Source organism: Pseudophryne corroboree, chromosome 3, assembly GCF_028390025.1.
Source record: "Pseudophryne corroboree isolate aPseCor3 chromosome 3, aPseCor3.hap2, whole genome shotgun sequence".
NCBI lineage: Eukaryota > Metazoa > Chordata > Amphibia > Anura > Myobatrachidae > Pseudophryne > Pseudophryne corroboree.
In genome coordinates, this window is record NC_086446.1 from 295,031,416 (window position 1) to 295,055,762 (window position 24,347).

Here is a 24,347-nt window from a genome sequence, read left to right on the forward strand (position 1 = left end):
ATTGAACGGCCGATATATCGCGGGTCTGTCGGACAGGTATGTATCGCGTCGGCCCCGCAGCACAGCCGACAACCAATATATCTCCCGATATATTGGTGCATCGCTGTGTGTGTACGGGCGACCAGCCGCCCGCCCATACACATGCTGCGGCGGCCGGCGGTGATTGACAGCTGAACTGGGTGGGCGTGTGTACACGCCCGCCCAGTTCATGACGTCAGTCCCCAACTGATCGGGTAGTGTGTATGCACATCACACTGCCCCGATCCGTCCGTAGATATATCAGCAGATCAATTGATCTGCAGATATATCTATCAGTGTGTACCCACCTTAAGAGTTCATAAGACAAAATGTAACTGGCAGGAAGTACTTGTCGTCATGGTTATTTAAAGAGTAGAACCTGTTGTTATTATTATTCTATATCACTACTGGTGTTTATTCTCTGCAGGCAAGCACAGAACTGGAAGCTGGATAAACATATGTTCTGCTGACTGAAATTGATTGACAGCCTCCTAAAGATGGTACATTCTTCACCTCTGGCTGGGAGACAGATGTTGTAGCATGTCGTCCTTGCATCGAAAAGAGAGATAACAAAAAAATTAAGGAGCTATTGAAAGTCATTACTGCAATGCAGAGACAGGCAGTTCTTATGGAGGCTAATCCAGCAATGGGGAAGCTTGTCTGCATTTGTCAGATGAAGTAGAGGGCAGCTCCAAATACCAGCCTGTCAATGACTCTCCTAGCCGATTAATCCTGCCCTGATTTATGGGACAGTGTAGGCAGAAGGACGCAATTGTCGTACCCTCTCAGTTAATGTAGACACACATGGTTTGCAGTTTATTAACAAATGATCAGTAGTGACGTTGATCTAATGATTGGTGTACAGTACACACTGGTGCACAAAGCCAGCTCTGCATAGAAGTTAGGGATAGTTGGTTAGGAAGCAGTTAAATTAACCAGTTCTGTGGATAAAGATGAGGAATCTGCAATGCGTCTGTTTCTAGATATATTTATTAATTTGTTTTGCATCCATTTTACAAAATGATGCATACATATTTGAGCTATTACCTGAACAGAAATTGTCATTCAAAATACATTTTAGAGAAAAAAATGTCAATAATGTATTTGTAGTCATCATTGTATTTTATTAAAGCATTTCATTTCATTCAGAAATGACATTGTTAGTGACACATTTGAACAAATCTACATGTTTAATTAAGCCACAGATTTGTCATTGCATTGTAGACTTAAGAACTTATTAAACTCTAGCAGTACAATACCTGCACTAATTCTACGTAACAGCGAAGGTATTGCCATACTGTGAGATGGGAGATAACTCCTAGTACCTGAATGCTACAATGGCACACAGTATATCATCACATAGGCACCTTCTCCACTAGTCCTCATGTTGAGTTTCCCTTCAGACTACCAACCAGGCCTATGCGGACAGCTTGTCTTTTGAACTGTTCAAGTTGAATATGGTGCCATATGACATGAGCGCCTGCACCCTGGACTCTGGGCCCAATCAGCAGGTAATTCTGTCAGGGAAGTTACTGTTTCATTTTAATTCGCCAAATTTTAGAACAGACTACTGTATAGCACTGTTTCCTGGCATATCACAGATGTAGCAGTACAGCAAGGAAACACAGTGGCATAGTTAAATACCAATTACATTTAGAATGTGATTCAGGATGATTGGGAGAAAAAACTTATATCAAGGTCTCAAACTCCCTCGCTATAGCACCATCTAGTACTGATTTTTTATTAAAGGGATTATTCTCCATACAGGAACATATTCATGTCAGGATCTGCCCCGTCCAGATCCGTCACAGAGTCAGCGGACACAGGATAAGACATATGGACAATAACTTTGAAGTAAGTTGGGGATATGTTTTGGTGATATGTGTTCCAGTCAGTCCAGGTACTGACTGGAACCGGACTTGGATACTGGACCATGGTGGAACCAACTGGATAGTGGACCGGAGGGGAACCGAACTGCAGGTACTGAACCAGACTGGAAATGGACTTGGACCAGACTGTAACTGAATTGGAGATACTGGACAAGACTGTAACTGGACTTTGACCAGACTGGAACTGAATTGGGGATACTGGACCAGACTGGAACTGGACTTTGACCAGACTGGAGTCAGACTTGGAGAATACTGCACTGGTATGCACTTGTTACTGAGGGTAGCTCTGAGGAGTACAGGAGTGCAGGGCTAAACAGGACTAGATGTAACACAGTACTGACTGGAAATAGCTGTGCTTGGACAGGATCAAATGGTCACTGGATATTGGTGTAGATAGACTGTGCTGCTGGGTGCTGTTGCAATGGTTGGAGGTGAAGAATGTGCTAACTGAATAGTATGTAAATTTGCAGGAGATTTAAAGGTTAACAGCAGGGCAGTGTTCAGGATTTCTGTAGCAGACAGAGAAATGTACTGCAGCAGCACTTGCTTGTGTAGCCTATGGTAAACACAGTAATCAGAAGCAGGCTGCAGACACAGGTGGAATCTCAAACAGAACTATCTGTACTGTAGTAAAGCTAGCAATCAGAACTCAGGTACTTGACAAAGTCTTAGTAGTTTCAGACTGAAAGCTAGTAAACTTAACAGGTTTAGTGAGTGCAGAGATTAATGAGTGAAGTCTATGTATAATTACTGAGGCAGAAGCCGAGTGAAGCACTGAAATCAGCAGGCAACACAGTTGGGGATTTCAGCAAGGCAGGAGACAAACACACTCAGGAGCCAGGGATAGCAATAGCTTGTAACAGGCAGGAGCTAGGAAGTCAGGCTGTGACTTGGTAGGAGTCAGGATGACTTATGCAGTGGCACAGAACAAAAGGCAGACAAGGAATACACAGTCATTGCAAGTCTCTGATTGGTTGCTAATGGCAGCTGAGGCAAGGAGCAGTCTGGCTGAAGGGAATGCAATCTGCTGACATGCTCCAACAGCAACAGTTCAAAGACAAACAGGAAATCTGACCTGCAGGCCAGGCAACAAGGTAAATCTAATAAAAATTACAAGAACTTGATTGTTGCAGACAGGATCATAACAACCTTTTGGTAGATGACGGGAGCACCAGTTCTGACAGAGAGCAGAAAGTTCTCAGTACTGACATTAAAAATAAAACCTTATTGGTCTACCTATTTCTGACAGTATGCCTTTAGATGGTTCCACTCTTAGTAGCTCCTGCACCATTCCAGTTGGGGGTTAGGAAACAAATTCCAACAGCCAGGAGAATAGATACTTGACTCTGGAAATATTTTTTACCATCTTCATGATATTTACTGACAGTGTTTTTATTGACATATTGTTAAAGTTCACCAAGACTTTCTCTAAAGTAATGGCAGTCACATCATTGTGATCCCCTCTCTCAGTGGCATAACTATAAATTGTGCACCCCCCTGCCAAAAAACAGCGGTGTGGTGGCTCCGGAACAGTTGTCCCCACAGTACCCACAGCGCCCACAAGTCACCCAGCTTCTCCAAGCCACCGCTGGGTATGTGGGGAATGTTGCTTTGCCAATGCCCTCACTTACAGTTATGGGGATGATTAGGGTAATAGAGGGAGTTACAAGTTTATATTGGCTCAGAAGAATATCGTATGATATATCCCGGTTGTCTGGATCCCAGCGGTCAGGAGGCCAACGCCGGGATCCAGACAGTTGGAATACGAGCGTGTCCCTCGTGGGCTCGCTGTGCGTGTCCCTTGCTGAGTGTGTCCTTCATGGGCTCGCTGTGCGCACCATGCTTCGTGCCCGGTGATGACCTTCGGTCGCCACAGGGTTATATTCCCCATCGGGTGGTGGCGTGGACCACCACCCGAGTGGGGATTCCAGCCGCCAGTATTTCACCGGGTGTCGGGATTCCGGCGTCGGTATCCTGACAACCGGGATCCTGAAAGCCGGCAAAATGAATGCCTCCTGTTCAGAAGCATGGTACTTCTAAATGCAGTATAGTGGTATCTGGAATTGTCACATCTTTTCATATTTGATCAGCCTGCATTTTTAGGTCTAGTTGCTCTGTGTGCAAACACTGAACATGGGTAGGCCTTTGTTATACAATCTGCAGTTGCTGTGGCTAAGCAAAGAGCTGTTAATCAGGTTTACACCAACCCTGCTCCTAATTGTGTAACAAAACAATATAATTCCAATGATTTCTATAGTGGATGTGCCCAGTTCCCACTCTGCAGACAACAGCGGGCTTGATTCCTATCCAGGCTCAAACACTGCAGCTTCAGATTCCAAATGAAAAACTACTGTTTGTGAATGAGGTAATTTCTGTGCTGGCAGCTCCGTTGTAAGAGGCTGAGTATTTATCTTCCCCTCAGGGTGCGCTTATCACACAATTCCCAGGCTGTGTAATGGGCCCCTGTAGCCTCAATGATGCTATGAATATTCTTTGCAATCATCTTTGGAACGTGTGAACACGCGGCTGACCGGCTGTGAGAGCAGCACATGCACAGCTCAGTCTTGCACATCCCCTCTGCTCTGGCATGGGGATGCTCCGGGCCCTGTTTACAGCTGACTCTGCCCTTGGCATTGTTAGTGGATATGCCATAAATTAGTAATCATGTACCTCCATCGGCTCAAGCTCTCTATCTAACACCCCCTCCCCTACTATTTCCACTGGAGAAATCAGGTGGATAGAACAGTCAAAGAAGCAAATTTAAAAAATAAAATAGTAATGCTAAGCTGTTTTATGCTGCCTCCTGAACACAACTCCCTAGGCTTTTACACAAGCGATCTATATAATATAGTGGTAGGAATTATTGCAGTGTTCTAGTTATTGTATAATAAACAAAACAGTTTATCTGTTTGTAGAATAAACTGCCTGGGCCTATAAATGCAGTTGTTCAATAACATTTCTGGTGGAAGCAGAAGTGCAACAAATAATGGAGAGACATGTGACGCTCACTACGGGCATTTAAATAAGAGAAGCAATTCATATAGTAGATAACGGAGGTGAAACAAAATAGTTTCCTGTCTGTACCACAGCATGATTACATCTATCATCAAACATAGGAGTCAACTCATGAAGCAGTGAAAAGTCTGGAGAAGCGAGTCAGTGGTGAAGTTGCCAATGGCAACCAATCAGCATTGAAGTAACATTTATAATTTGCATACTGTATAATTGTATGGCGCAGCACCGATTGGTTGCCATGGGCAACTTCTCCACAGGCTCACTTCTCCATACTTTTCACTGATTCATGAATAGACCCCATACAGTCTTGTGTCCACATTACGTATATTTTTACTCACATGGTAAGACGATCGCTCCTCTCTGTCCAGGGGCCTTGTTACATACATACGTCCAGATATGGGGTCTATGCTAAAAATTTCCATGGGGGGTTGGTCAGCCCCAACGCCTGTAATGCTGTAGCGGATCATACTCTCTCTGTCTTTGTCAGAGCGGATCTGTAGATGACACAAATAATAAGTCACATGTGGAATTATTACGTTTGTATGTTGAGTTGACAAGATATTGCTATATTGTTGTTACTGGTTCTGCAGCTTTATATTGTTTATGGGATAAAATACCTTTAGCTAAAGTAAGGTTACTGGAAGTGCAAATCAGCTACATACAGTAAAGGCACTGGTATGCCGCATAAGTGCTTTTATATTGGTAACAGTACTCAGAGGATGCGGTAAGGCTAGAATATAGTTCTAAGTCTACTATAAAAGCACTTTGCCTGAAGCCTTGTACCATTATATGGTCATACAACACCATATAAAGTAAAGCAGGTACATTTCTGATACATTGTTAAATGTTACATACAATATTATCCTAAAAGGTTGGAAACTCAACTAAACTATGAGGGTTACTTGCTGAGAACAAGGAAACAGCTGGTTTCTAAGGGGTAAATTTACTAAGGTGGGAGTTTTTTTTAGAACTGGTGATGTTGCCCATAACATCCAATCAGATTCTATCTATTATATTCTAGAAGTAGCTAGATAAATGTTATGTAGAATCTGATTGGTTGCTATGGGCAACATCACCAGTTCTAAAAAAACCTCACACCTAAATGTACCCTTCTATATGTATGTTACATGACCGTTCTTGACCTATGAGATTTTAGTTGGTTCTATTCTGTACATATTACTGTCATCCAGATGGAAGTATAGAGCTAGAATCATAATTAAGAAACATTTTATATGTTATGCGACAGATATGAGGTTTTAATAATGACAGGCAAATAAAGGAATGTCTGAATCCATATATGGGTGGCTATACAACATCTAAGAAGTGCATTATTACTATAGTATATTTGTTTGAAGGTCACTTTGTTAGATCTAGATTCTATCGTCCTTCATTTCCCTGACATTTTCTAGAAGATAATGAGCACATTCACTGTGTGTCCCATACTTCATAATAGGCTTGTTTTCCTGTGATCCCAGCTATAATCTCTAAACTCTCTCATCGATTCCTGCTGGACCTCTCGCTCTGAGACCTGAAGGTCACAGCACAGAAGGACCCATTTGTCTCAGAATGGACAGAATCAGCAAGTGAGGGTCATTACTGCAGAAGAGAGATAATTGAACCTATAATGCAAAGAACACATATGTGACAGTCTTAAATAATGGCTCAGTTCCAGTGTTATCTCTCTGCGAAAATACAAATTGATGAAAGTTTCTTATTAAAACCATATAAAAGTTTCATACTTGGTGCACAATATAATAAGGATATTAGTCATTGGTTTACCAGACTTGTTCCTATTAGGGATACACATAAAGGACAGCTATTGGTCTTAAACATATTAAGACTGTCCTACTGTCAGGAGATAAAGGTTGTATATGGAAGGGATGGAGAGAGCTCCTGAAGCTTATCTGATTGGCTGTTGACCTTGGTCTGTCTGCTAGTCCTGAGCACTTTGTGGCTTCTAAAATACAAACTGTTTATGCATGAGAGAGTTTTTACTAACTTTAGCTAAAAGGCATCAGTTTCTGATATTATTAACACCAAAAAAGCACCATCCAAAACAAAGTTTAAAATGTAAGTAACACATAGGCAAACAGCAAGACATAACACATTCAAACATGCACATCCCTGTACTATGGATGACTGAAGAAAAGTATCTTAAACATGGATTAGACAACCTGAAGCTTTTCAGCTGATGGAGAACTACAAATACTAGAACCTATCAGGCATCTTGTGACCTGATTTAACTAATCTATCTCTCTCTCTCTCTCTCTCTATATATATATATATATATATATATATATATATATATATAAAATACAATTGTAAATTTTGTTTGCCTGTCTGTTCATTCCAGCAGCATGCAAAAACTACTGGATGAATCTGCATAGTGTTTTCACCATTGGATAGCTACCAATAGATAGTGACCTAAGAAACTGAGGTATGTATGATCTCGATGTAATATCCGGGAGAGGAGCAATATAGGGAAAACCAGGTGCTTGACACTTGGGGAGTGCAGTTTGCAGGCTCCTCAAGTCCAAAATGACTATATATATATATATATATATATATATATACATACACACTTTTGGAGTAAAATATAATTCTAGGGACTGTTTATGAACTATGGAGATGATTTTTTTTCTGGAAGTCATCCACGTGCGCGAAGCCGCAGGCAAACGCTAGTTACATATAAAATCTTAATGCAATAGATTTTGGAGCATTTAAGGAAATCTGATGCCAAATTGTCAATCCTATGAGGTGTCTAAAATAATACTGTCCCTGGCCAACTCTGAGCACATACAGTCTATAGCTCATGTTGTTTACATCACTTTCCTCATTATAATCTACCACTGGCCTGGATGCAAATAACTAAGTAGCATCTCTAACATTTATATATCACTGCAATATTATGTCACTGGGAAGTCTCATTATATTATACATTTATGAAAAGTATGACACATTACAAGAGTGTACCTGGATAACATCTTACAGTTTTAAAGCAACAGCTTCACAAATCGGAGATTTCATGATGTTTAAAACACAAGTCAACGACTTGCAGCCAGGGGTGTAGCGAGGGTGGCTCCGGAGGAGCGCGAGCTCCGGGTGCAGAAAAAGTTAGAGGGCGCGTCGCCACCTCCCTCCTTATGCTGCACTGTGGGCTGCTGTGTAGGCAGCTGCAGAGCAGGAACAGATGGGGCGCACACTGACTCAGACTCAGAGAATACAGTAGGTAGGGTACAGGGCAGGCCATAGGTGACAGCAGAAGACACCTGCAGCTGGCACATGCTGGAGCTCTGCTCACCCTCTTTATATGTCTCACGGTCTGTTTGTAGCTGTGCAGCAGGTTACTTCTGTCCTGCAGAACCACTCTATGCCCCTGTTGCTCTAGCACCTCTCTGTCTAGCCCAGCTGCTGCAGCATCTCTCTCTGCCCCGGCTTCTGCAAAATCTTCCTCTTTCCTTGATGCTGCAGCACATGTCTTTACTGCAGATGCTGTAGCACCTCTTACAGCCCAGGCTTCTGCAGCACTACTCTCTGCCCCGGCTACTGTAGCACCTCTCTCTGTGGCTATATTTTGGTGTAATGTATGTAAGTAGCTCTACAGTGTGGTGTAACCTGTATAAGGGGCTCTACTATGTAGCATAACATGTCTAAGGGGTACTACTGAGTGGTATAATGTGAATAACGGACACTACTGTGCTGTGTAATCTGAATTGTCCTATTCTGTGGCTACACCCCTTCCCCATGAAGCTACACTCCTACAATATTTATGCACCCTGAGTTCCACATAGTTTAGAACTGGCCCTGTCACCAATTTAGGATTTAAAAAAATGTTTTTATTTCAAATGTAACATGCTACCACATGTTTGCTAGGCCCTTGATTCAGTACAGGGGAGGGGGGCGCTAAAACATACCCTTGCTCCGGGCACCATGGCACCTAGCTATTCCTCTGCTTGCAGCTTCAAAACCTCAGGTTGAAATCAACAGGAACTTATTTAAATAAGTTTCATTTAGTTTTAATTAGAGATGAGCGGGTTCGGTTTCTCTGAATCCGAACCCGCCCGAACTTCATGGTTTTTTTCACGGGTCCGAGCAGACTCGGATCCTCCCGCCTTGCTCGGTTAACCCGAGCGCGCCCGAACGTCATCATGACGCTGTCGGATTCTCGCGAGGCTCGGATTCTATCGCGAGACTCTGATTCTATATAAGGAGCCGCGCGTCGCCGCCATTTTCACACGTGCATTGAGATTGATAGTGAGAGGACGTGGCTGGCGTCCTCTCCATTTAGATTATAAGAGAGAGAGATTTACTGGAGTTTAGGACTAGGAGGAGTACTGTAGAAGTGTAGAGAGTGCAGAGAGTTTACTAGTGAGTGACCACCAGACAGTGCAGTTTATTTAATATATCCGTTCTCTGCCTGAAAAAAGCGATACACACAGTGACTCAGTCACATACCATATCTGTGTGCACTGCTCAGGCTCAGCCCAGTGTGCTGCATCATCTATATATATTATATATCTGTCTGACTGCTCAGCTCACACAGCTTATAATTGTGGGGGAGACTGGGGAGCACTGCAGTGCCAGTTATAGGTTATAGCAGGAGCCAGGAGTACATAATATTATATAGTGAGTGACCACCAGACAGTGCAGTTTATTTAATATATCCGTTCTCTGCCTGAAAAAAGCGATACACACAGTGACTCAGTCACATACCATATCTGTGTGCACTGCTCAGGCTCAGCCCAGTGTGCTGCATCATCTATATATATTATATATCTGTCTGACTGCTCAGCTCACACAGCTTATAATTGTGGGGGAGACTGGGGAGCACTGCAGTGCCAGTTATAGGTTATAGCAGGAGCCAGGAGTACATAATATTATATTAAAATTAAACAGTGCACACTTTTGCTGCAGGAGTGCCACTGCCAGTGTGACTGACCAGTGACCTGACCACACTGACCACCAGTATAGTTAGTAGTATACTTATATTGTGATTGCCTGAAAAAGTTAAACACTCGTCGTGTGACTTCACTTGTGTGTTGTTTTTTTTTTTATTCTATAAAAATAAAACTCATTCTGCTGACAGACAGTGTCCAGCAGGTCCGTCATTATATAATATATAATATATACCTGTCCGGCTGCAGTAGTGATATATATATATTTTTTATATCATTTATCATCCAGTCGCAGCAGACACAGTACGGTAGTTCACGGCTGTGGCTACCTCTGTGTCTGCACTCGGCAGGCAGTCCGTCCATAATTGTATACCACCTAACCGTGGTTTTTTTTTCTTTCTTCTTTATACATACATAGTTACATAGACATCTCTTTATCAACCAGTCTATATTAGCAGCAGACACAGTACAGTACGGTAGTTCACGGCTGTGGCTACCTCTGTGTCTGCACTCGGCAGGCAGTCCGTCCATAATTGTATACCACCTAACCGTGGTTTTTTTTTCTTTCTTCTTTATACATACATAGTTACATAGACATCTCTTTATCAACCAGTCTATATTAGCAGCAGACACAGTACAGTACGGTAGTTCACGGCTGTGGCTACCTCTGTGTCTGCACTCGGCAGGCAGTCCGTCCATAATTGTATACCACCTAACCGTGGTTTTTTTTTCTTTCTTCTTTATACATACATACTACTACGACATCTCTTTATCAACCAGTCTATATTATTAGCAGCAGACACAGTACAGTACGGTAGTTCACGGCTGTGGCTACCTCTGTGTCTGCACTCGGCAGGCAGTCCGTCCATAATTGTATACCACCTAACCGTGGTTTTTTTTTCTTTCTTCTTTATACATACATAGTTACATAGACATCTCTTTATCAACCAGTCTATATTAGCAGCAGACACAGTACAGTACGGTAGTTCACGGCTGTGGCTACCTCTGTGTCTGCACTCGGCAGGCAGTCCGTCCATAATTGTATACCACCTAACCGTGGTTTTTTTTTCTTTCTTCTTTATACATACATAGTTACATAGACATCTCTTTATCAACCAGTCTATATTAGCAGCAGACACAGTACAGTACGGTAGTTCACGGCTGTGGCTACCTCTGTGTCTGCACTCGGCAGGCAGTCCGTCCATAATTGTATACCACCTAACCGTGGTTTTTTTTTCTTTCTTCTTTATACATACATACTACTACGACATCTCTTTATCAACCAGTCTATATTATTAGCAGCAGACACAGTACAGTACGGTAGTTCACGGCTGTGGCTACCTCTGTGTCTGCACTCGGCAGGCAGTCCGTCCATAATTGTATACCACCTAACCGTGGTTTTTTTTTCTTTCTTCTTTATACATACATAGTTACATAGACATCTCTTTATCAACCAGTCTATATTAGCAGCAGACACAGTACAGTACGGTAGTTCACGGCTGTGGCTACCTCTGTGTCTGCACTCGGCAGGCAGTCCATAATTGTATACTAGTATCCATCTCCATTGTTTACCTGAGGTGCCTTTTAGTTGTGCCTATTAAAATATGGAGAACAAAAATGTTGAGGTTCCAAAATTAGGGAAAGATCAAGATCCACTTCCACCTCGTGCTGAAGCTGCTGCCACTAGTCATGGCCGAGACGATGAAATGCCAGCAATGTCGTCTGCCAAGGCCGATGCCCAATGTCATAGTACAGAGCATGTCAAATCCAAAACACCAAATATCAGAAAAAAAAGGACTCCAAAACCTAAAATAAAATTGTCGGAGGAGAAGCGTAAACTTGCCAATATGCCATTTACGACACGGAGTGGCAAGGAACGGCTGAGGCCCTGGCCTATGTTCATGGCTAGTGGTTCAGCTTCACATGAGGATGGAAGCACTCAGCCTCTCGCTAGAAAAATGAAAAGACTCAAGCTGGCAAAAGCAGCACAGCAAAGAACTGTGCATTCTTCGAAATCCCAAATCCACAAGGAGAGTCCAATTGTGTCGGTTGCGATGCCTGACCTTCCCAACACTGGACGTGAAGAGCATGCGCCTTCCACCATTTGCACGCCCCCTGCAAGTGCTGGAAGGAGCACCCGCAGTCCAGTTCCTGATAGTCAGATTGAAGATGTCAGTGTTGAAGTACACCAGGATGAGGAGGATATGGGTGTTGCTGGCGCTGGGGAGGAAATTGACCAGGAGGATTCTGATGGTGAGGTGGTTTGTTTAAGTCAGGCACCCGGGGAGACACCTGTTGTCCGTGGGAGGAATATGGCCGTTGACATGCCAGGTGAAAATACCAAAAAAATCAGCTCTTCGGTGTGGAGGTATTTCACCAGAAATGCGGACAACAGGTGTCAAGCCGTGTGTTCCCTTTGTCAAGCTGTAATAAGTAGGGGTAAGGACGTTAACCACCTCGGAACATCCTCCCTTATACGTCACCTGCAGCGCATTCATAATAAGTCAGTGACAAGTTCAAAAACTTTGGGTGACAGCGGAAGCAGTCCACTGACCAGTAAATCCCTTCCTCTTGTAACCAAGCTCACGCAAACCACCCCACCAACTCCCTCAGTGTCAATTTCCTCCTTCCCCAGGAATGCCAATAGTCCTGCAGGCCATGTCACTGGCAATTCTGACGATTCCTCTCCTGCCTGGGATTCCTCCGATGCATCCTTGCGTGTAACGCCTACTGCTGCTGGCGCTGCTGTTGTTGCTGCTGGGAGTCGATGGTCATCCCAGAGGGGAAGTCGTAAGACCACTTTTACTACTTCCACCAAGCAATTGACTGTCCAACAGTCCTTTGCGAGGAAGATGAAATATCACAGCAGTCATCCTACTGCAAAGCGGATAACTGAGGTCTTGGCATCCTGGGTGATGAGAAACGTGGTTCCGGTATCCATCATTACTGCAGAGCCAACTAGAGACTTGTTGGAGGTACTGTGTCCCCGGTACCAAATACCATCTAGGTTCCATTTCTCTAGGCAGGCGATACCGAAAATGTACACAGACCTCAGAAAAAGAGTCACCAGTGTCCTAAAAAATGCAGCTGTACCCAATGTCCACTTAACCACGGACATGTGGACAAGTGGAGCAGGGCAGGGTCAGGACTATATGACTGTGACAGCCCACTGGGTAGATGTATGGACTCCCGCCGCAAGAACAGCAGCGGCGGCACCAGTAGCAGCATCTCGCAAACGCCAACTCTTTCCTAGGCAGGCTACGCTTTGTATCACCGCTTTCCAGAATACGCACACAGCTGAAAACCTCTTACGGCAACTGAGGAAGATCATCGCGGAATGGCTTACCCCAATTGGACTCTCCTGTGGATTTGTGGCATCGGACAACGCCAGCAATATTGTGTGTGCATTAAATATGGGCAAATTCCAGCACGTCCCATGTTTTGCACATACCTTGAATTTGGTGGTGCAGAATTTTTTAAAAAACGACAGGGGCGTGCAAGAGATGCTGTCGGTGGCCAGAAGAATTGCGGGACACTTTCGGCGTACAGGCACCACGTACAGAAGACTGGAGCACCACCAAAAACTACTGAACCTGCCCTGCCATCATCTGAAGCAAGAAGTGGTAACGAGGTGGAATTCAACCCTCTATATGCTTCAGAGGTTGGAGGAGCAGCAAAAGGCCATTCAAGCCTATACAATTGAGCACGATATAGTAGGTGGAATGCACCTGTCTCAAGCGCAGTGGAGAATGATTTCAACGTTGTGCAAGGTTCTGATGCCCTTTGAACTTGCCACACGTGAAGTCAGTTCAGACACTGCCAGCCTGAGTCAGGTCATTCCCCTCATCAGGCTTTTGCAGAAGAAGCTGGAGACATTGAAGGAGGAGCTAACACGGAGCGATTCCGCTAGGCATGTGGGACTTGTGGATGGAGCCCTTAATTCGCTTAACAAGGATTCACGGGTGGTCAATCTGTTGAAATCAGAGCACTACATTTTGGCCACCGTGCTCGATCCTAGATTTAAAGCCTACCTTGGATCTCTCTTTCCGGCAGACACAAGTCTGCTGGGGTTGAAAGACCTGCTGGTGACAAAATTGTCAAGTCAAGCGGAACGCGACCTGTCAACATCTCCTCCTTCACATTCTCCCGCAACTGGGGGTGCGAGGAAAAGGCTCAGAATTCCGAGCCCACCCGCTGGCGGTGATGCAGGGCAGTCTGGAGCGACTGCTGATGCTGACATCTGGTCCGGACTGAAGGACCTGACAACGATTACGGACATGTCGTCTACTGTCACTGCATATGATTCTCTCAACATTGATAGAATGGTGGAGGATTATATGAGTGACCGCATCCAAGTAGGCACGTCACACAGTCCGTACTTATACTGGCAGGAAAAAGAGGCAATTTGGAGGCCCTTGCACAAACTGGCTTTATTCTACCTAAGTTGCCCTCCCACAAGTGTGTACTCCGAAAGAGTGTTTAGTGCCGCCGCTCACCTTGTCAGCAATCGGCGTACGAGGTTACATCCAGAAAATGTGGAGAAGATGATGTTCATTAAAATGAATTATAATCAATTCCTCCGCGGAGACATTGACCAGCAGCAATTGCCTCCACAAAGTACACAGGGAGCTGAGATGGTGGATTCCAGTGGGGACGAATTGATAATCTGTGAGGAGGGGGATGTACACGGTGATATATCGGAGGGTGATGATGAGGTGGACATCTTGCCTCTGTAGAGCCAGTTTGTGCAAGGAGAGATTAATTGCTTCTTTTTTGGGGGGGGTCCAAACCAACCCGTCATATAAGTCACAGTCGTGTGGCAGACCCTGTCACTGAAATGATGGGTTGGTTAAAGTGTGCATGTCCTGTTTTGTTTATACAACATAAGGGTGGGTGGGAGGGCCCAAGGACAATTCCATCTTGCACCTCTTTTTTCTTTTCTTTTTCTTTGCATCATGTGCTGATTGGGGAGGGTTTTTTGGAAGGGACATCCTGCGTGACACTGCAGTGCCACTCCTAAATGGGCCCGGTGTTTGTGTCGGCCACTAGGGTCGCTAATCTTACTCACACAGTCAGCTACCTCATTGCGCCTCTTTTTTTCTTTGCGTCATGTGCTGTTTGGGGAGGGTTTTTTGGAAGGGACATCCTGCGTGACACTGCAGTGCCACTCCTAGATGGGCCCGGTGTTTGTGTCGGCCACTAGGGTCGCTAATCTTACTCACACAGCTACCTCATTGCACCTCTTTTTTTCTTTGCGTCATGTGCTGTTTGGGGAGGGTTTTTTGGAAGGGACATCCTGCGTGACACTGCAGTGCCACTCCTAGATGGGCCCGGTGTTTGTGTCGGCCACTAGGGTCGCTAATCTTACTCACACAGCTACCTCATTGCGCCTCTTTTTTTCTTTGCGTCATGTGCTGTTTGGGGAGGGTTTTTTGGAAGGGCCATCCTGCGTGACACTGCAGTGCCACTCCTAGATGGGCCCGGTGTTTGTGTCGGCCACTAGGGTCGCTAATCTTACTCACACAGCTACCTCATTGCGCCTCTTTTTTTCTTTGCGTCATGTGCTGTTTGGGGAGGGTTTTTTGGAAGGGACATCCTGCGTGACACTGCAGTGCCACTCCTAGATGGGCCCGGTGTTTGTGTCGGCCACTAGGGTCGCTTATCTTACTCACACAGCGACCTCGGTACAAATTTTAGGACTAAAAATAATATTGTGAGGTGTGAGGTATTCAGAATAGACTGAAAATGAGTGTAAATTATGGTTTTTGAGGTTAATAATACTTTGGGATCAAAATGACCCCCAAATTCTATGATTTAAGCTGTTTTTTAGTGTTTTTTGAAAAAAACACCCGAATCCAAAACACACCCGAATCCGACAAAAAAAATTCGGTGAGGTTTTGCCAAAACGCGTTCGAACCCAAAACACGGCCGCGGAACCGAACCCAAAACCAAAACACAAAACCCGAAAAATTTCAGGCGCTCATCTCTAGTTTTAATGTGAATTCATTTTATATTAATAATTCCTACTTGGAATGGGTGAAAGGAACTCTTCCTTCAGCTGTTACGCTGCCTATTCAATGTAATGGGGGAGATGTATCAAGCCTTCTGAAGAGTCGAGAAGAGGACAAGTGGAGACGTTATCAATAGCAACTAACCAGCTTCTACCGATCATTTTATAGAAGTACTTGATAAATGCTAGCTAGGAGCAGATTGTTTGCTATAGGCTACTTCTCCACTTGTTCACCTCTCCACTCTTTAACCACTTAACTGACGATTCCCTCCCCCCGCCAAAAAAAATAAAAAATTGTTGTGGGTTTTTCTTATGAGTGAATTAGGTGAAGAACATACATTTAACCTTATCCAATATGATTTTAGTTAACTATTTTAAAAAATTAGATAGAGTCCTAAATACTCGTTAACTGGGATATTGAGTAAATGCAGTTCATGGAGAATTACCACCATTTTGGAGGAACGCAGTCAGTTGCAAGAATTTCTACCAATTAAATGTCCAGAGGAGGAAGACTCTTTTTACAGCTTGGTATGGGACTCACAGAATAGTCCAAGTAAAAGCGAGGGTTCTCCTCTCTGTTGCAAAGGGCAGTAGCAATGTTGTTCCTGATTGAAGACATGTGGATTTGTCTCCTAGTTGTATCCAAAAAACAGCATGCCCAGTAGATAAACTGACGCGTTTCGCTGTGTGACACTGCTTTTTCAAGATGATAAGCAGTGGTTAAGCAGGCTTGATACATCTATCCCTTCTTAACCTATGTAGTGCACCCAGATGGCTGTCTCACATGGTACCTTTGCTAGTTGGATTAACCACTGGACTTGCTTAAGTGTAAGGATATAACCGCAGCCAGGAGTGTGTTACCTGACCAGATCATTTCTCATACGTTGGTGCTGCTTCCTCTGTTTGTTGTGGAGAAAATAACAGATTTCCTTCTCATGCTGCAGTGGCCCCCTGGGAGTGATGTGGCTGTCTGTGACCGCCAACATCAAAACCGTGCCCCTGAATGCCATGCAAACTACAATCCGTGGTGCATGCGCTTAGACCAAAAGTGCAAAAAGGGGAACATAGTCCACCGCCCCTCCCCCAGCACAAGTATGCTGATCTCTGCATGTGCAGAGATCAGCTGCAGCAGGCGGGACTGACGACCAGTCTCCTCAGCTTCATGAACTGCAGGACTCTCCTATAAGGTGCTAGGGAGGTGCTATAACTGGTGTAAATGGAGGTCTCATCTTTTGCCCCATAAAAATATTTATTTTGCCTGGGAGGGTGGGGAAATATATTAATAATAATAAAATAGTGACACTTAGGTGGGGGCTTAACTGGGGCCGGTTGGCAATGGGGGTGAGGATGGGGGCTCTACCAGGGGATCTTTTACCAGCAGGGTGGGGTGGGGTTGATAATGCAGCGGATCTTATGCCACTAGGAGGAATATTTCTGATGGGAGGTGGGAAGTAAAATTACAAAGGGGGCCTACGGACACGGGGGTGGGGGTGGGTTTGGTGTACAAAACACCACCTCTGTATATATATATTTTTAATTAAAATATTTAAATATAGTTGTAAAAATACTTTTTAAACTTTATAAAAAAACAACAGCAATTTCTGTGCAGTTTTTGCAAAAAAATAATAATTGTCAGTTAAGTGGTTAATAATAATTGGAAATTATGGTTTTTGCATTTTCTGCAAATTCAAAGCTCTGCATTTATACAAATGTAAAGCACCTTGGGAAGCGCTATATAAATAATATCATCATCATCATCATCATCATCATCATCATCATCATCACTGGGGACAGCTATACAGTTACAGTATATTGTCAGACTTTACACACAGCTCGGGTAGTTAACTTCATAGCAACCATTTAATTTGGTGAGTTCTAGAAGTATACATATCAGAGCTGGAAAGTATATTACACTGAGCAAATACTCCCATGAAGAGGGCTACCCATATAAGTCTGTATTTACAGGCTGTAGTGTATACTATTAACACATGTCGTGCAGGAATCAATTAAGCTGGTTAACAAAAGTGCATCTCAAAAAAGCCATGAAGAGCCATATACAATAGTGCCACCAGCCAGCAGTTTGACACAGAGCTGCACGGAGGGGGTTACAAACAATCCCAATCACAGGAAAGATAAGTTCATTATAGGATCATAGGGAAATTCTGAATTATTTTTATTTGGGCCTTTAATGTGATGGATTACAATAAACATAAACTAGGAAGGGCCGGATTAAGGGCCACATGGGCCTATGGCTGAAAATATTCAAAGGCCTATTGTGAGAAACAAGGGAGGTGTGATCAATGCTGTGTGGGTGTGGCCAGAGCCATGTGGGCATGAACACCCCTACACTGTCAGCTCCAATGTCTCCCTAATTATGTACAAATATAAAAAAAATTGCATTATTTTGTGAGGAAGATAGAAATGCAATCTTAATAGCTCTGATTTATGGCATACCATGTGGCCAGCTGGTGGCTAGTGCTCATCATGCTGCCATGATGATGGGCCTATTTTTATGTGAGGCCTGGAGCTGGAGCTCCATCCGCCCCATTGTTTATCTGGCCCTGAAACTAGGGAATGAGACTGGGAGAATATTTGAGTGAATTCCTTCATTTATTACCCCAAAAACAAACAAAAAAACAAAAACATATTATACTAAAAAGACACACTGATGCATTAGGGAGTGTTATAGATAACCTTAAATATTGTTAAAATATTTTAAAAGAAATGTTCAAAAAAAACACAACTCGTCTGTGCCCCTTCACCTACAAGTGTATTAGGGCAGCATTCAAAAAATATTAGCTGAGTACAATAAGGACATGTTTACATAAATGTGTCACAAGCAGACCATTGTTCCTATAAGGAGGTGTATCACTTTTGGGCACTCAAATCCTGTTACCAAATACATATTTTTTTGAAAAGGAAGACAACGGATGTTTGTATTTAATTAAACTTAATTAGTACTTTAATGTTGTATTTGTGTCTGTCGGTAAATGTATTTACATAATAAATGCAACATAATTATAGGTAATAACTCTGTTGAGACAGACTGTCTTATGTAGAATATACTTCATTAACTGGGTGTAGTACTGGTGACCGGCGGTCTCCTGACTGCCGGTCACCTTACCGACGCCGGGATCCCGGCAGCATACCGACGCCGGGATCCCGGTGGGGAGGGGTGAGTGCAGCAAGCCCCTTGCGGGCTCGCTGTGCTCGCCACCCTGCGGGCTCGGTGGCGACCTGCGGTCGCCACGGGTTCTATTCCCACTCTATGGGAGTCGTGGACACCCACGAGTGGAAATAGTCCCTGTTGGTCGGCATGCCGACCATCGGGATAGTGAGCCGTCGGGCTCACGGAGGAGGTCATGTGACTGTCGGTCAGCTGACCGGCAGTCACGTGAATACCACCCCATTAACTGACTGTATTGTGAATGATTTGTGTACTGTAACATTAGTCTTAACTACTACCAGTCAAGTCACATAACCTGTGCACATAACCAGGTGCACATACTAATGGTTTCTCCTGGGTCAACCTGGCATATATACCAATGGGCTCTTTTTCCAGAAAAGTGCCATAGATACTACCCTCACAGAACTGGAAGAATCTTAAGATTTGCTATGCAAAATACTCCTTTTAAGGGAGCCCATTTAAAATCTATTTATTTGGAGTAAAATGCATCCTTTTCTACGTGAGCCAAATATATAAAAATGGAATTTGACAATGGTCTGGAATACTGTACTATACACATTTTGCATTCAGTGGCTTTGACAGCTTTTGACATAAGTGGGAAGGGATATTGGAGAAATAGGCACCCCAGCTGTTTCATAGTTGGATGGTCCTGATTCAGATGTGGTTGGAGTGTGCACAGTTATGGTAATGCAGCAGGAGGCAACTGGTATAAGTAGAGGCCTCCTGCATGCATGTGTGATCCACTGCTGCATCCCAGGACTCCATAAGCGGGCTGCGTGACCCATGGGGTCACACAAGTCAGCCGCTGCAGCTCCTACAAAGAGGCCCGGAAATCTCAGTCAGAAGACGTCAATCCTGGCTTCGGCACTCCCTCAAGATGGAGGTGACACACCTCCGTTGTGGGAAACGGAGGCCATCGCTGCTCCCAAAAGGCTGGAGACTGTCAACCAACTAACGTCTGCAACCATTCTGATTCCAATGATGAAGGACCCATACTTCCCATGCGCAGTACTGAACACTGGTACTTTGCAACATGAACACGAGCAGTGTCATGATCTGAATTAGGCCCCAAGTGTAAACTTCTAAATACATTAATGGCATCCTAATTACATTAGTACTTACACACACACACACACACACACACACACACACACACACACACACACACACACACACACACACACACACACACACTACAAAAACAGTATGAAGCAACACAGCCAGAATTCAGTGACAGCCACACAATAAACAGAGCCTCCAGTGACCACCATACTCAGATCCAGCCCAAGGCAATGGCATAGGCAGTATAGGCAAATGCATATAGGCATCTGGAAATGCCTTGGAGCATCTGGGCAGGCTAGATATCTAAGCTCTGCCAGTTCCAGATTTCAGAAGATCCGGGGCTGACAGTGGCAGTCCTCCAATGGGATGTACTGGATTTCTGGTGCTGCTGCGCAATTATCTGACATATTATATGGCAGGCAGCAGCAGAAAGCCTGTACAACCCAGTGCCAGTCATACAGATCTTGCAGCTTCCATCAGTGGGATGCTTGTGTGACCTAAGGTCATGTCAGTGTCATTCACAGCAGCAAGTGTGCTGCAGAGGAGAGAAGCAGAGGGAAGACAGCAAAGGTAAGTCAATTATAAGAGCTTGTTAAAAAGATAGGTTGGAGATTGGGTTGCTAGAGACAAACAAGGGGGAGATATATGATGGCTGGAGACACAAGGTAGGGGAGGGGGTACTTGCCAGAATCTTGCCTAGGGCCATACAAGCCCTGTAACATGTTGTCAAAAAGTTGCTCCCCAGGGGATGGGTGGGTTGGGCTCCCCTATCACATAGGCTCTGTTTTCATGATTCCTTCAGGGAGAGAGGTTGCTCACACTGCCCCCGCCACTGGCTTTGCCACTGTATGCATTTTAAAGCTCAGTCTTGCACAGAAAAGTTCTTATTTGGATGCTGAGTGCAATAGCCAGAAAGATGGTTGAATAGCTTATTGTGCCAGACCACAGTAATTATTAGCAAACATTTGAGGTACGGGCTCAATATTTGTATTGGTTGTATCCTTATCCAAGTATCCTGAAAATGTGTTGTCCACAAATTGATTCTTTGAGAATGAGATGTGCTATTAAGTTCCAATGCAAGGCTATTTATGTGATATAAGCTGTGCAGTGGCATAAATATTCAACGGCCAGCTGCTGAATAGCTGACCACTAATTCTTATGTATGAAGTGCGGCCGGGAACAGGCTGCAGGGAGTCCAGATTGTCTGTGAGTTGGGAAGAAAGGCTCTAAACTGTATGGGCGGACTTGTAGTCTTGAGCCTTGTGAGTGGATGGATGTCACAAGCACACGAGGAACAGATATTTCATTGCATTCCCTGCAATGTATTGTATTTAGTGAATTAAACTTAATGGTATTACTAAATACAAGTATGACCAAACACAATGACTAACTGGGTCTTATGGTATCATAACTAAGATGCATACAGGGCTATATTCACCATAGATAAAGATGATGCAACCTAAAGGCGTCAATAATTGGCGGAGGATGATTTTAAAGACATTTGGACACTTTTATTAATTTCTCCTGTAGTTCTGTAGTGTTTCAGAGTTCTCCCACAATTACTGTGTAAATTTTACACAATGGGGTATATTTACTAAGGTCCCGATTTTGACCGAGATGCCGTTTTTTCTTCAAAGTGTCATCTCGGTCATTTACTAAACTCAAATCTCGGCAGTGATGAGGGCATTCGTATTTTTTTTGAAGTCCAACAAAAAAAATACGAATGAATACACCATCGGTCAAAACGCGGCTGTTTAAGTATGAATCTCGGTCATTTACTAAGAAGTGCAAAGCAAAAAAAAACAAAACACTGCCGTGAAAAAATACAACTCGTAAAAAAGTGCTAAAAAAAACAGACCTGCTTTTTTGAGCCGTGATTGGATAGGCATGCACGGATACATGAGATCCGTGCATGTATATCAGTGGGAAGGGGTGGGAAAGTGTTAATTTTTTGAAAAAAAATTGCGTGGGGTCCCCCCTCCTAAGCATAACCAGCCTCGGGCTCTTTGAGCTGATCCTGGTTGCAGAAATATGGGAAAGAAAATGACAGGGGTTCCCCCATATTTAAGCAACCAGCATCGGGCTCTGCGCCTGGTCCTGGTTCCAAAAATACAGGGGACAAAAAGCGTAGGGGTCCCCCGTATTTTTAAAACCAGCACCGGGCTCCACTAGCTGGACAGATAATGCCACAGCCGGGGGTCACTTTTATATAGTGCCCTGCGGCCGTGGCATCAAATATCCAACTAGTCACCCCTGGCCGGGGTACCCTGGGGGAGTGGGGACCCCTTCAATCAAGGGGTCCCCCCCCCAGCCACCCAAGGGCCAGGGGTGAAGCCCGAGGCTGTCCCCCCCATCCAATGGGCTGCGGATGGGGGGCTGATAGCCTTTTTGTAAAAGTGTAAGATATTGTTTTTAGTAGCAGTACTACAAGGCCCAGCAAGCCTCCCCCACATGCTGGTACTTGGAGAACCACAAGTACCAGCATGCGGCGGAAAAACGGGCCCGCTGGTACCTGTAGTACTACTACTAAAAAAATACCCAAAAAAAGACAATACACACACACCTTGAAAGTAAAGTTTTATTACATCCATCCACACAAACATACACACATACTTACCTTATGTTCACACGCAGGTCGGTCCTCTTGTCCAGTAGAATCCATGGGGTACCTGTTGAATAAATTATACTCACCAGATCCAGGGTACCAGGCTCCTCGGATAATCCTTTTGTAATCCACGTACTTGATTAAAAAAATAAAACGGAGACCGGAGCCACGCACTGAAAGGGGACCCATGTTTTCACATGGGTCCCCTTTCCCCGAATGCCAGAAACCCACTCTGACTTCTGTCTAAGTGGGTTTCTTCAGCCAATCAGGGAGCGCCACGTTGTGGCACCCTCCTGATCGGCTGTGTGCTCCTGTACTGACTGACAGGCAGCACGCGGCAGTGTTACAATGTAGCGCCTATGCGCTCCATTGTAACCAATGGTGGGAACTTTCTGCTCAGCGGTGAGGTCACTTTCGGTCAACCGCTGAGCAGAAAGCTTTCAAGGTGTGTGTGTATTGGCCCTCATTCCGAGTTGATCATTCGCAAGGCGATTTTAGCAGAGTTGCTCACGCTAAGCCGCATCTTAGCATCTTAAAATTGCGAACGATGTATTCGCAATATTGCGATTACAAACTACTTAGCAGTTTCAGAGTAGCTCCACACTTACTCGGCATCTGCGATCAGTTCAGTGCTTGTCGTTCCTGGTTTGACGTCACAAACACACCCAGCGTTAGCCCAGACACTCCCCCGTTTCCCCGGCCACTCCTGCGTTTTTTTCCGGAAACGGTAGCGTTTTTTCCCGCACGCCCATAAAACGGCCTGTTTCCGCCCAGTAACACCCATTTCCTGTCAATCACACTACGATCGCCGGAGCAATGAAAAAGCAGTGAGTAAAAATACTATCTCCATTGTAAAATTACTTGGCGCAGTCGCAGTGCGAATATTGCGCATGCGTACTAAGCGGAATTTCACTGCGATGCGATGAAAAATACCGAGCGAACGACTCGGAATGAGGGCCCTTGTCTTTTTTGGGGTATTTTTTTAGTAGTAGTACTACAGGTACCAGCGGGCCCGTTTTTCCGCCGCATGCTGGTACTTGTGGTTCTCCAAGTACCAGCATGCGGGGGAGGCTTGCTGGGCCTTGTAGTACTGCTACTAAAAACAATATCTTACACTTTTACAAAAAGGCTATCAGCCCCCCATCCGCAGCCCATTGGATGGGGGGGACAGCCTCGGGCTTCACCCCTGGCCCTTGGGTGGCTGGGGGGGGGGACCCCTTGATTGAAGGGGTCCCCACTCCCCCAGGATACCCCGGCCAGGGGTGACTAGTTGGATATTTGATGCCACGGCCGCAGGGCACTGTATAAAAGTGACCCCCGGCTATGGCATTATCTGTCCAGCTAGTGGAGCCCGGTGCTGGTTTTAAAAATACGGGGGACCCCTACGCTTTTTGTCCCCCATATTTTTGGAACCAGGACCAGGCGCAGAGCCCGATGCTGGTTGCTTAAATATGGGGGAACCCCTGTCATTTTTTTCCCCATATTTCTGCAACCAGGATCGGCTCAAAGAGCCCGAGGCTGGTTATGCTTAGGAGGGGGGACCCCACGCCATTTTTTTTACAGTTTTACAGTGCTTATTTAAAAAAAAAAAAAAAAAAAAAATGAACCCCAGCACGGATCACACAGATCCGGCCGAGATTCATTTAGAAAAAGTCGGCAGTGTTTT

At 44.6% G+C, this 24,347-nt stretch overlaps 1 protein-coding gene and 1 long non-coding RNA gene across 3 annotated transcripts in view; one reads left to right on the forward strand and one right to left on the reverse strand.

Annotated features, from left to right (window-relative positions):
• The window catches only part of CDH4 (cadherin 4), a 1,018,047-nt gene that overhangs the window by 155,871 nt on the left and 837,829 nt on the right, over positions 1-24,347 (reverse strand). For both annotated transcript variants that reach the window (XM_063959329.1, XM_063959328.1), the window contains exon 5: positions 5,261-5,416. In XM_063959329.1, coding sequence (XP_063815399.1) covers positions 5,261-5,416 — 156 coding nt within the window. The remainder of the gene's footprint in view (positions 1-5,260; positions 5,417-24,347) is intronic.
• Positions 2,949-24,347, forward strand: part of LOC135055360 (uncharacterized) — a 145,501-nt gene continuing 124,102 nt past the window's right edge. The window contains exon 1 of the long non-coding RNA XR_010243725.1: positions 2,949-3,001. This is a non-coding gene — a long non-coding RNA (uncharacterized LOC135055360). The remainder of the gene's footprint in view (positions 3,002-24,347) is intronic.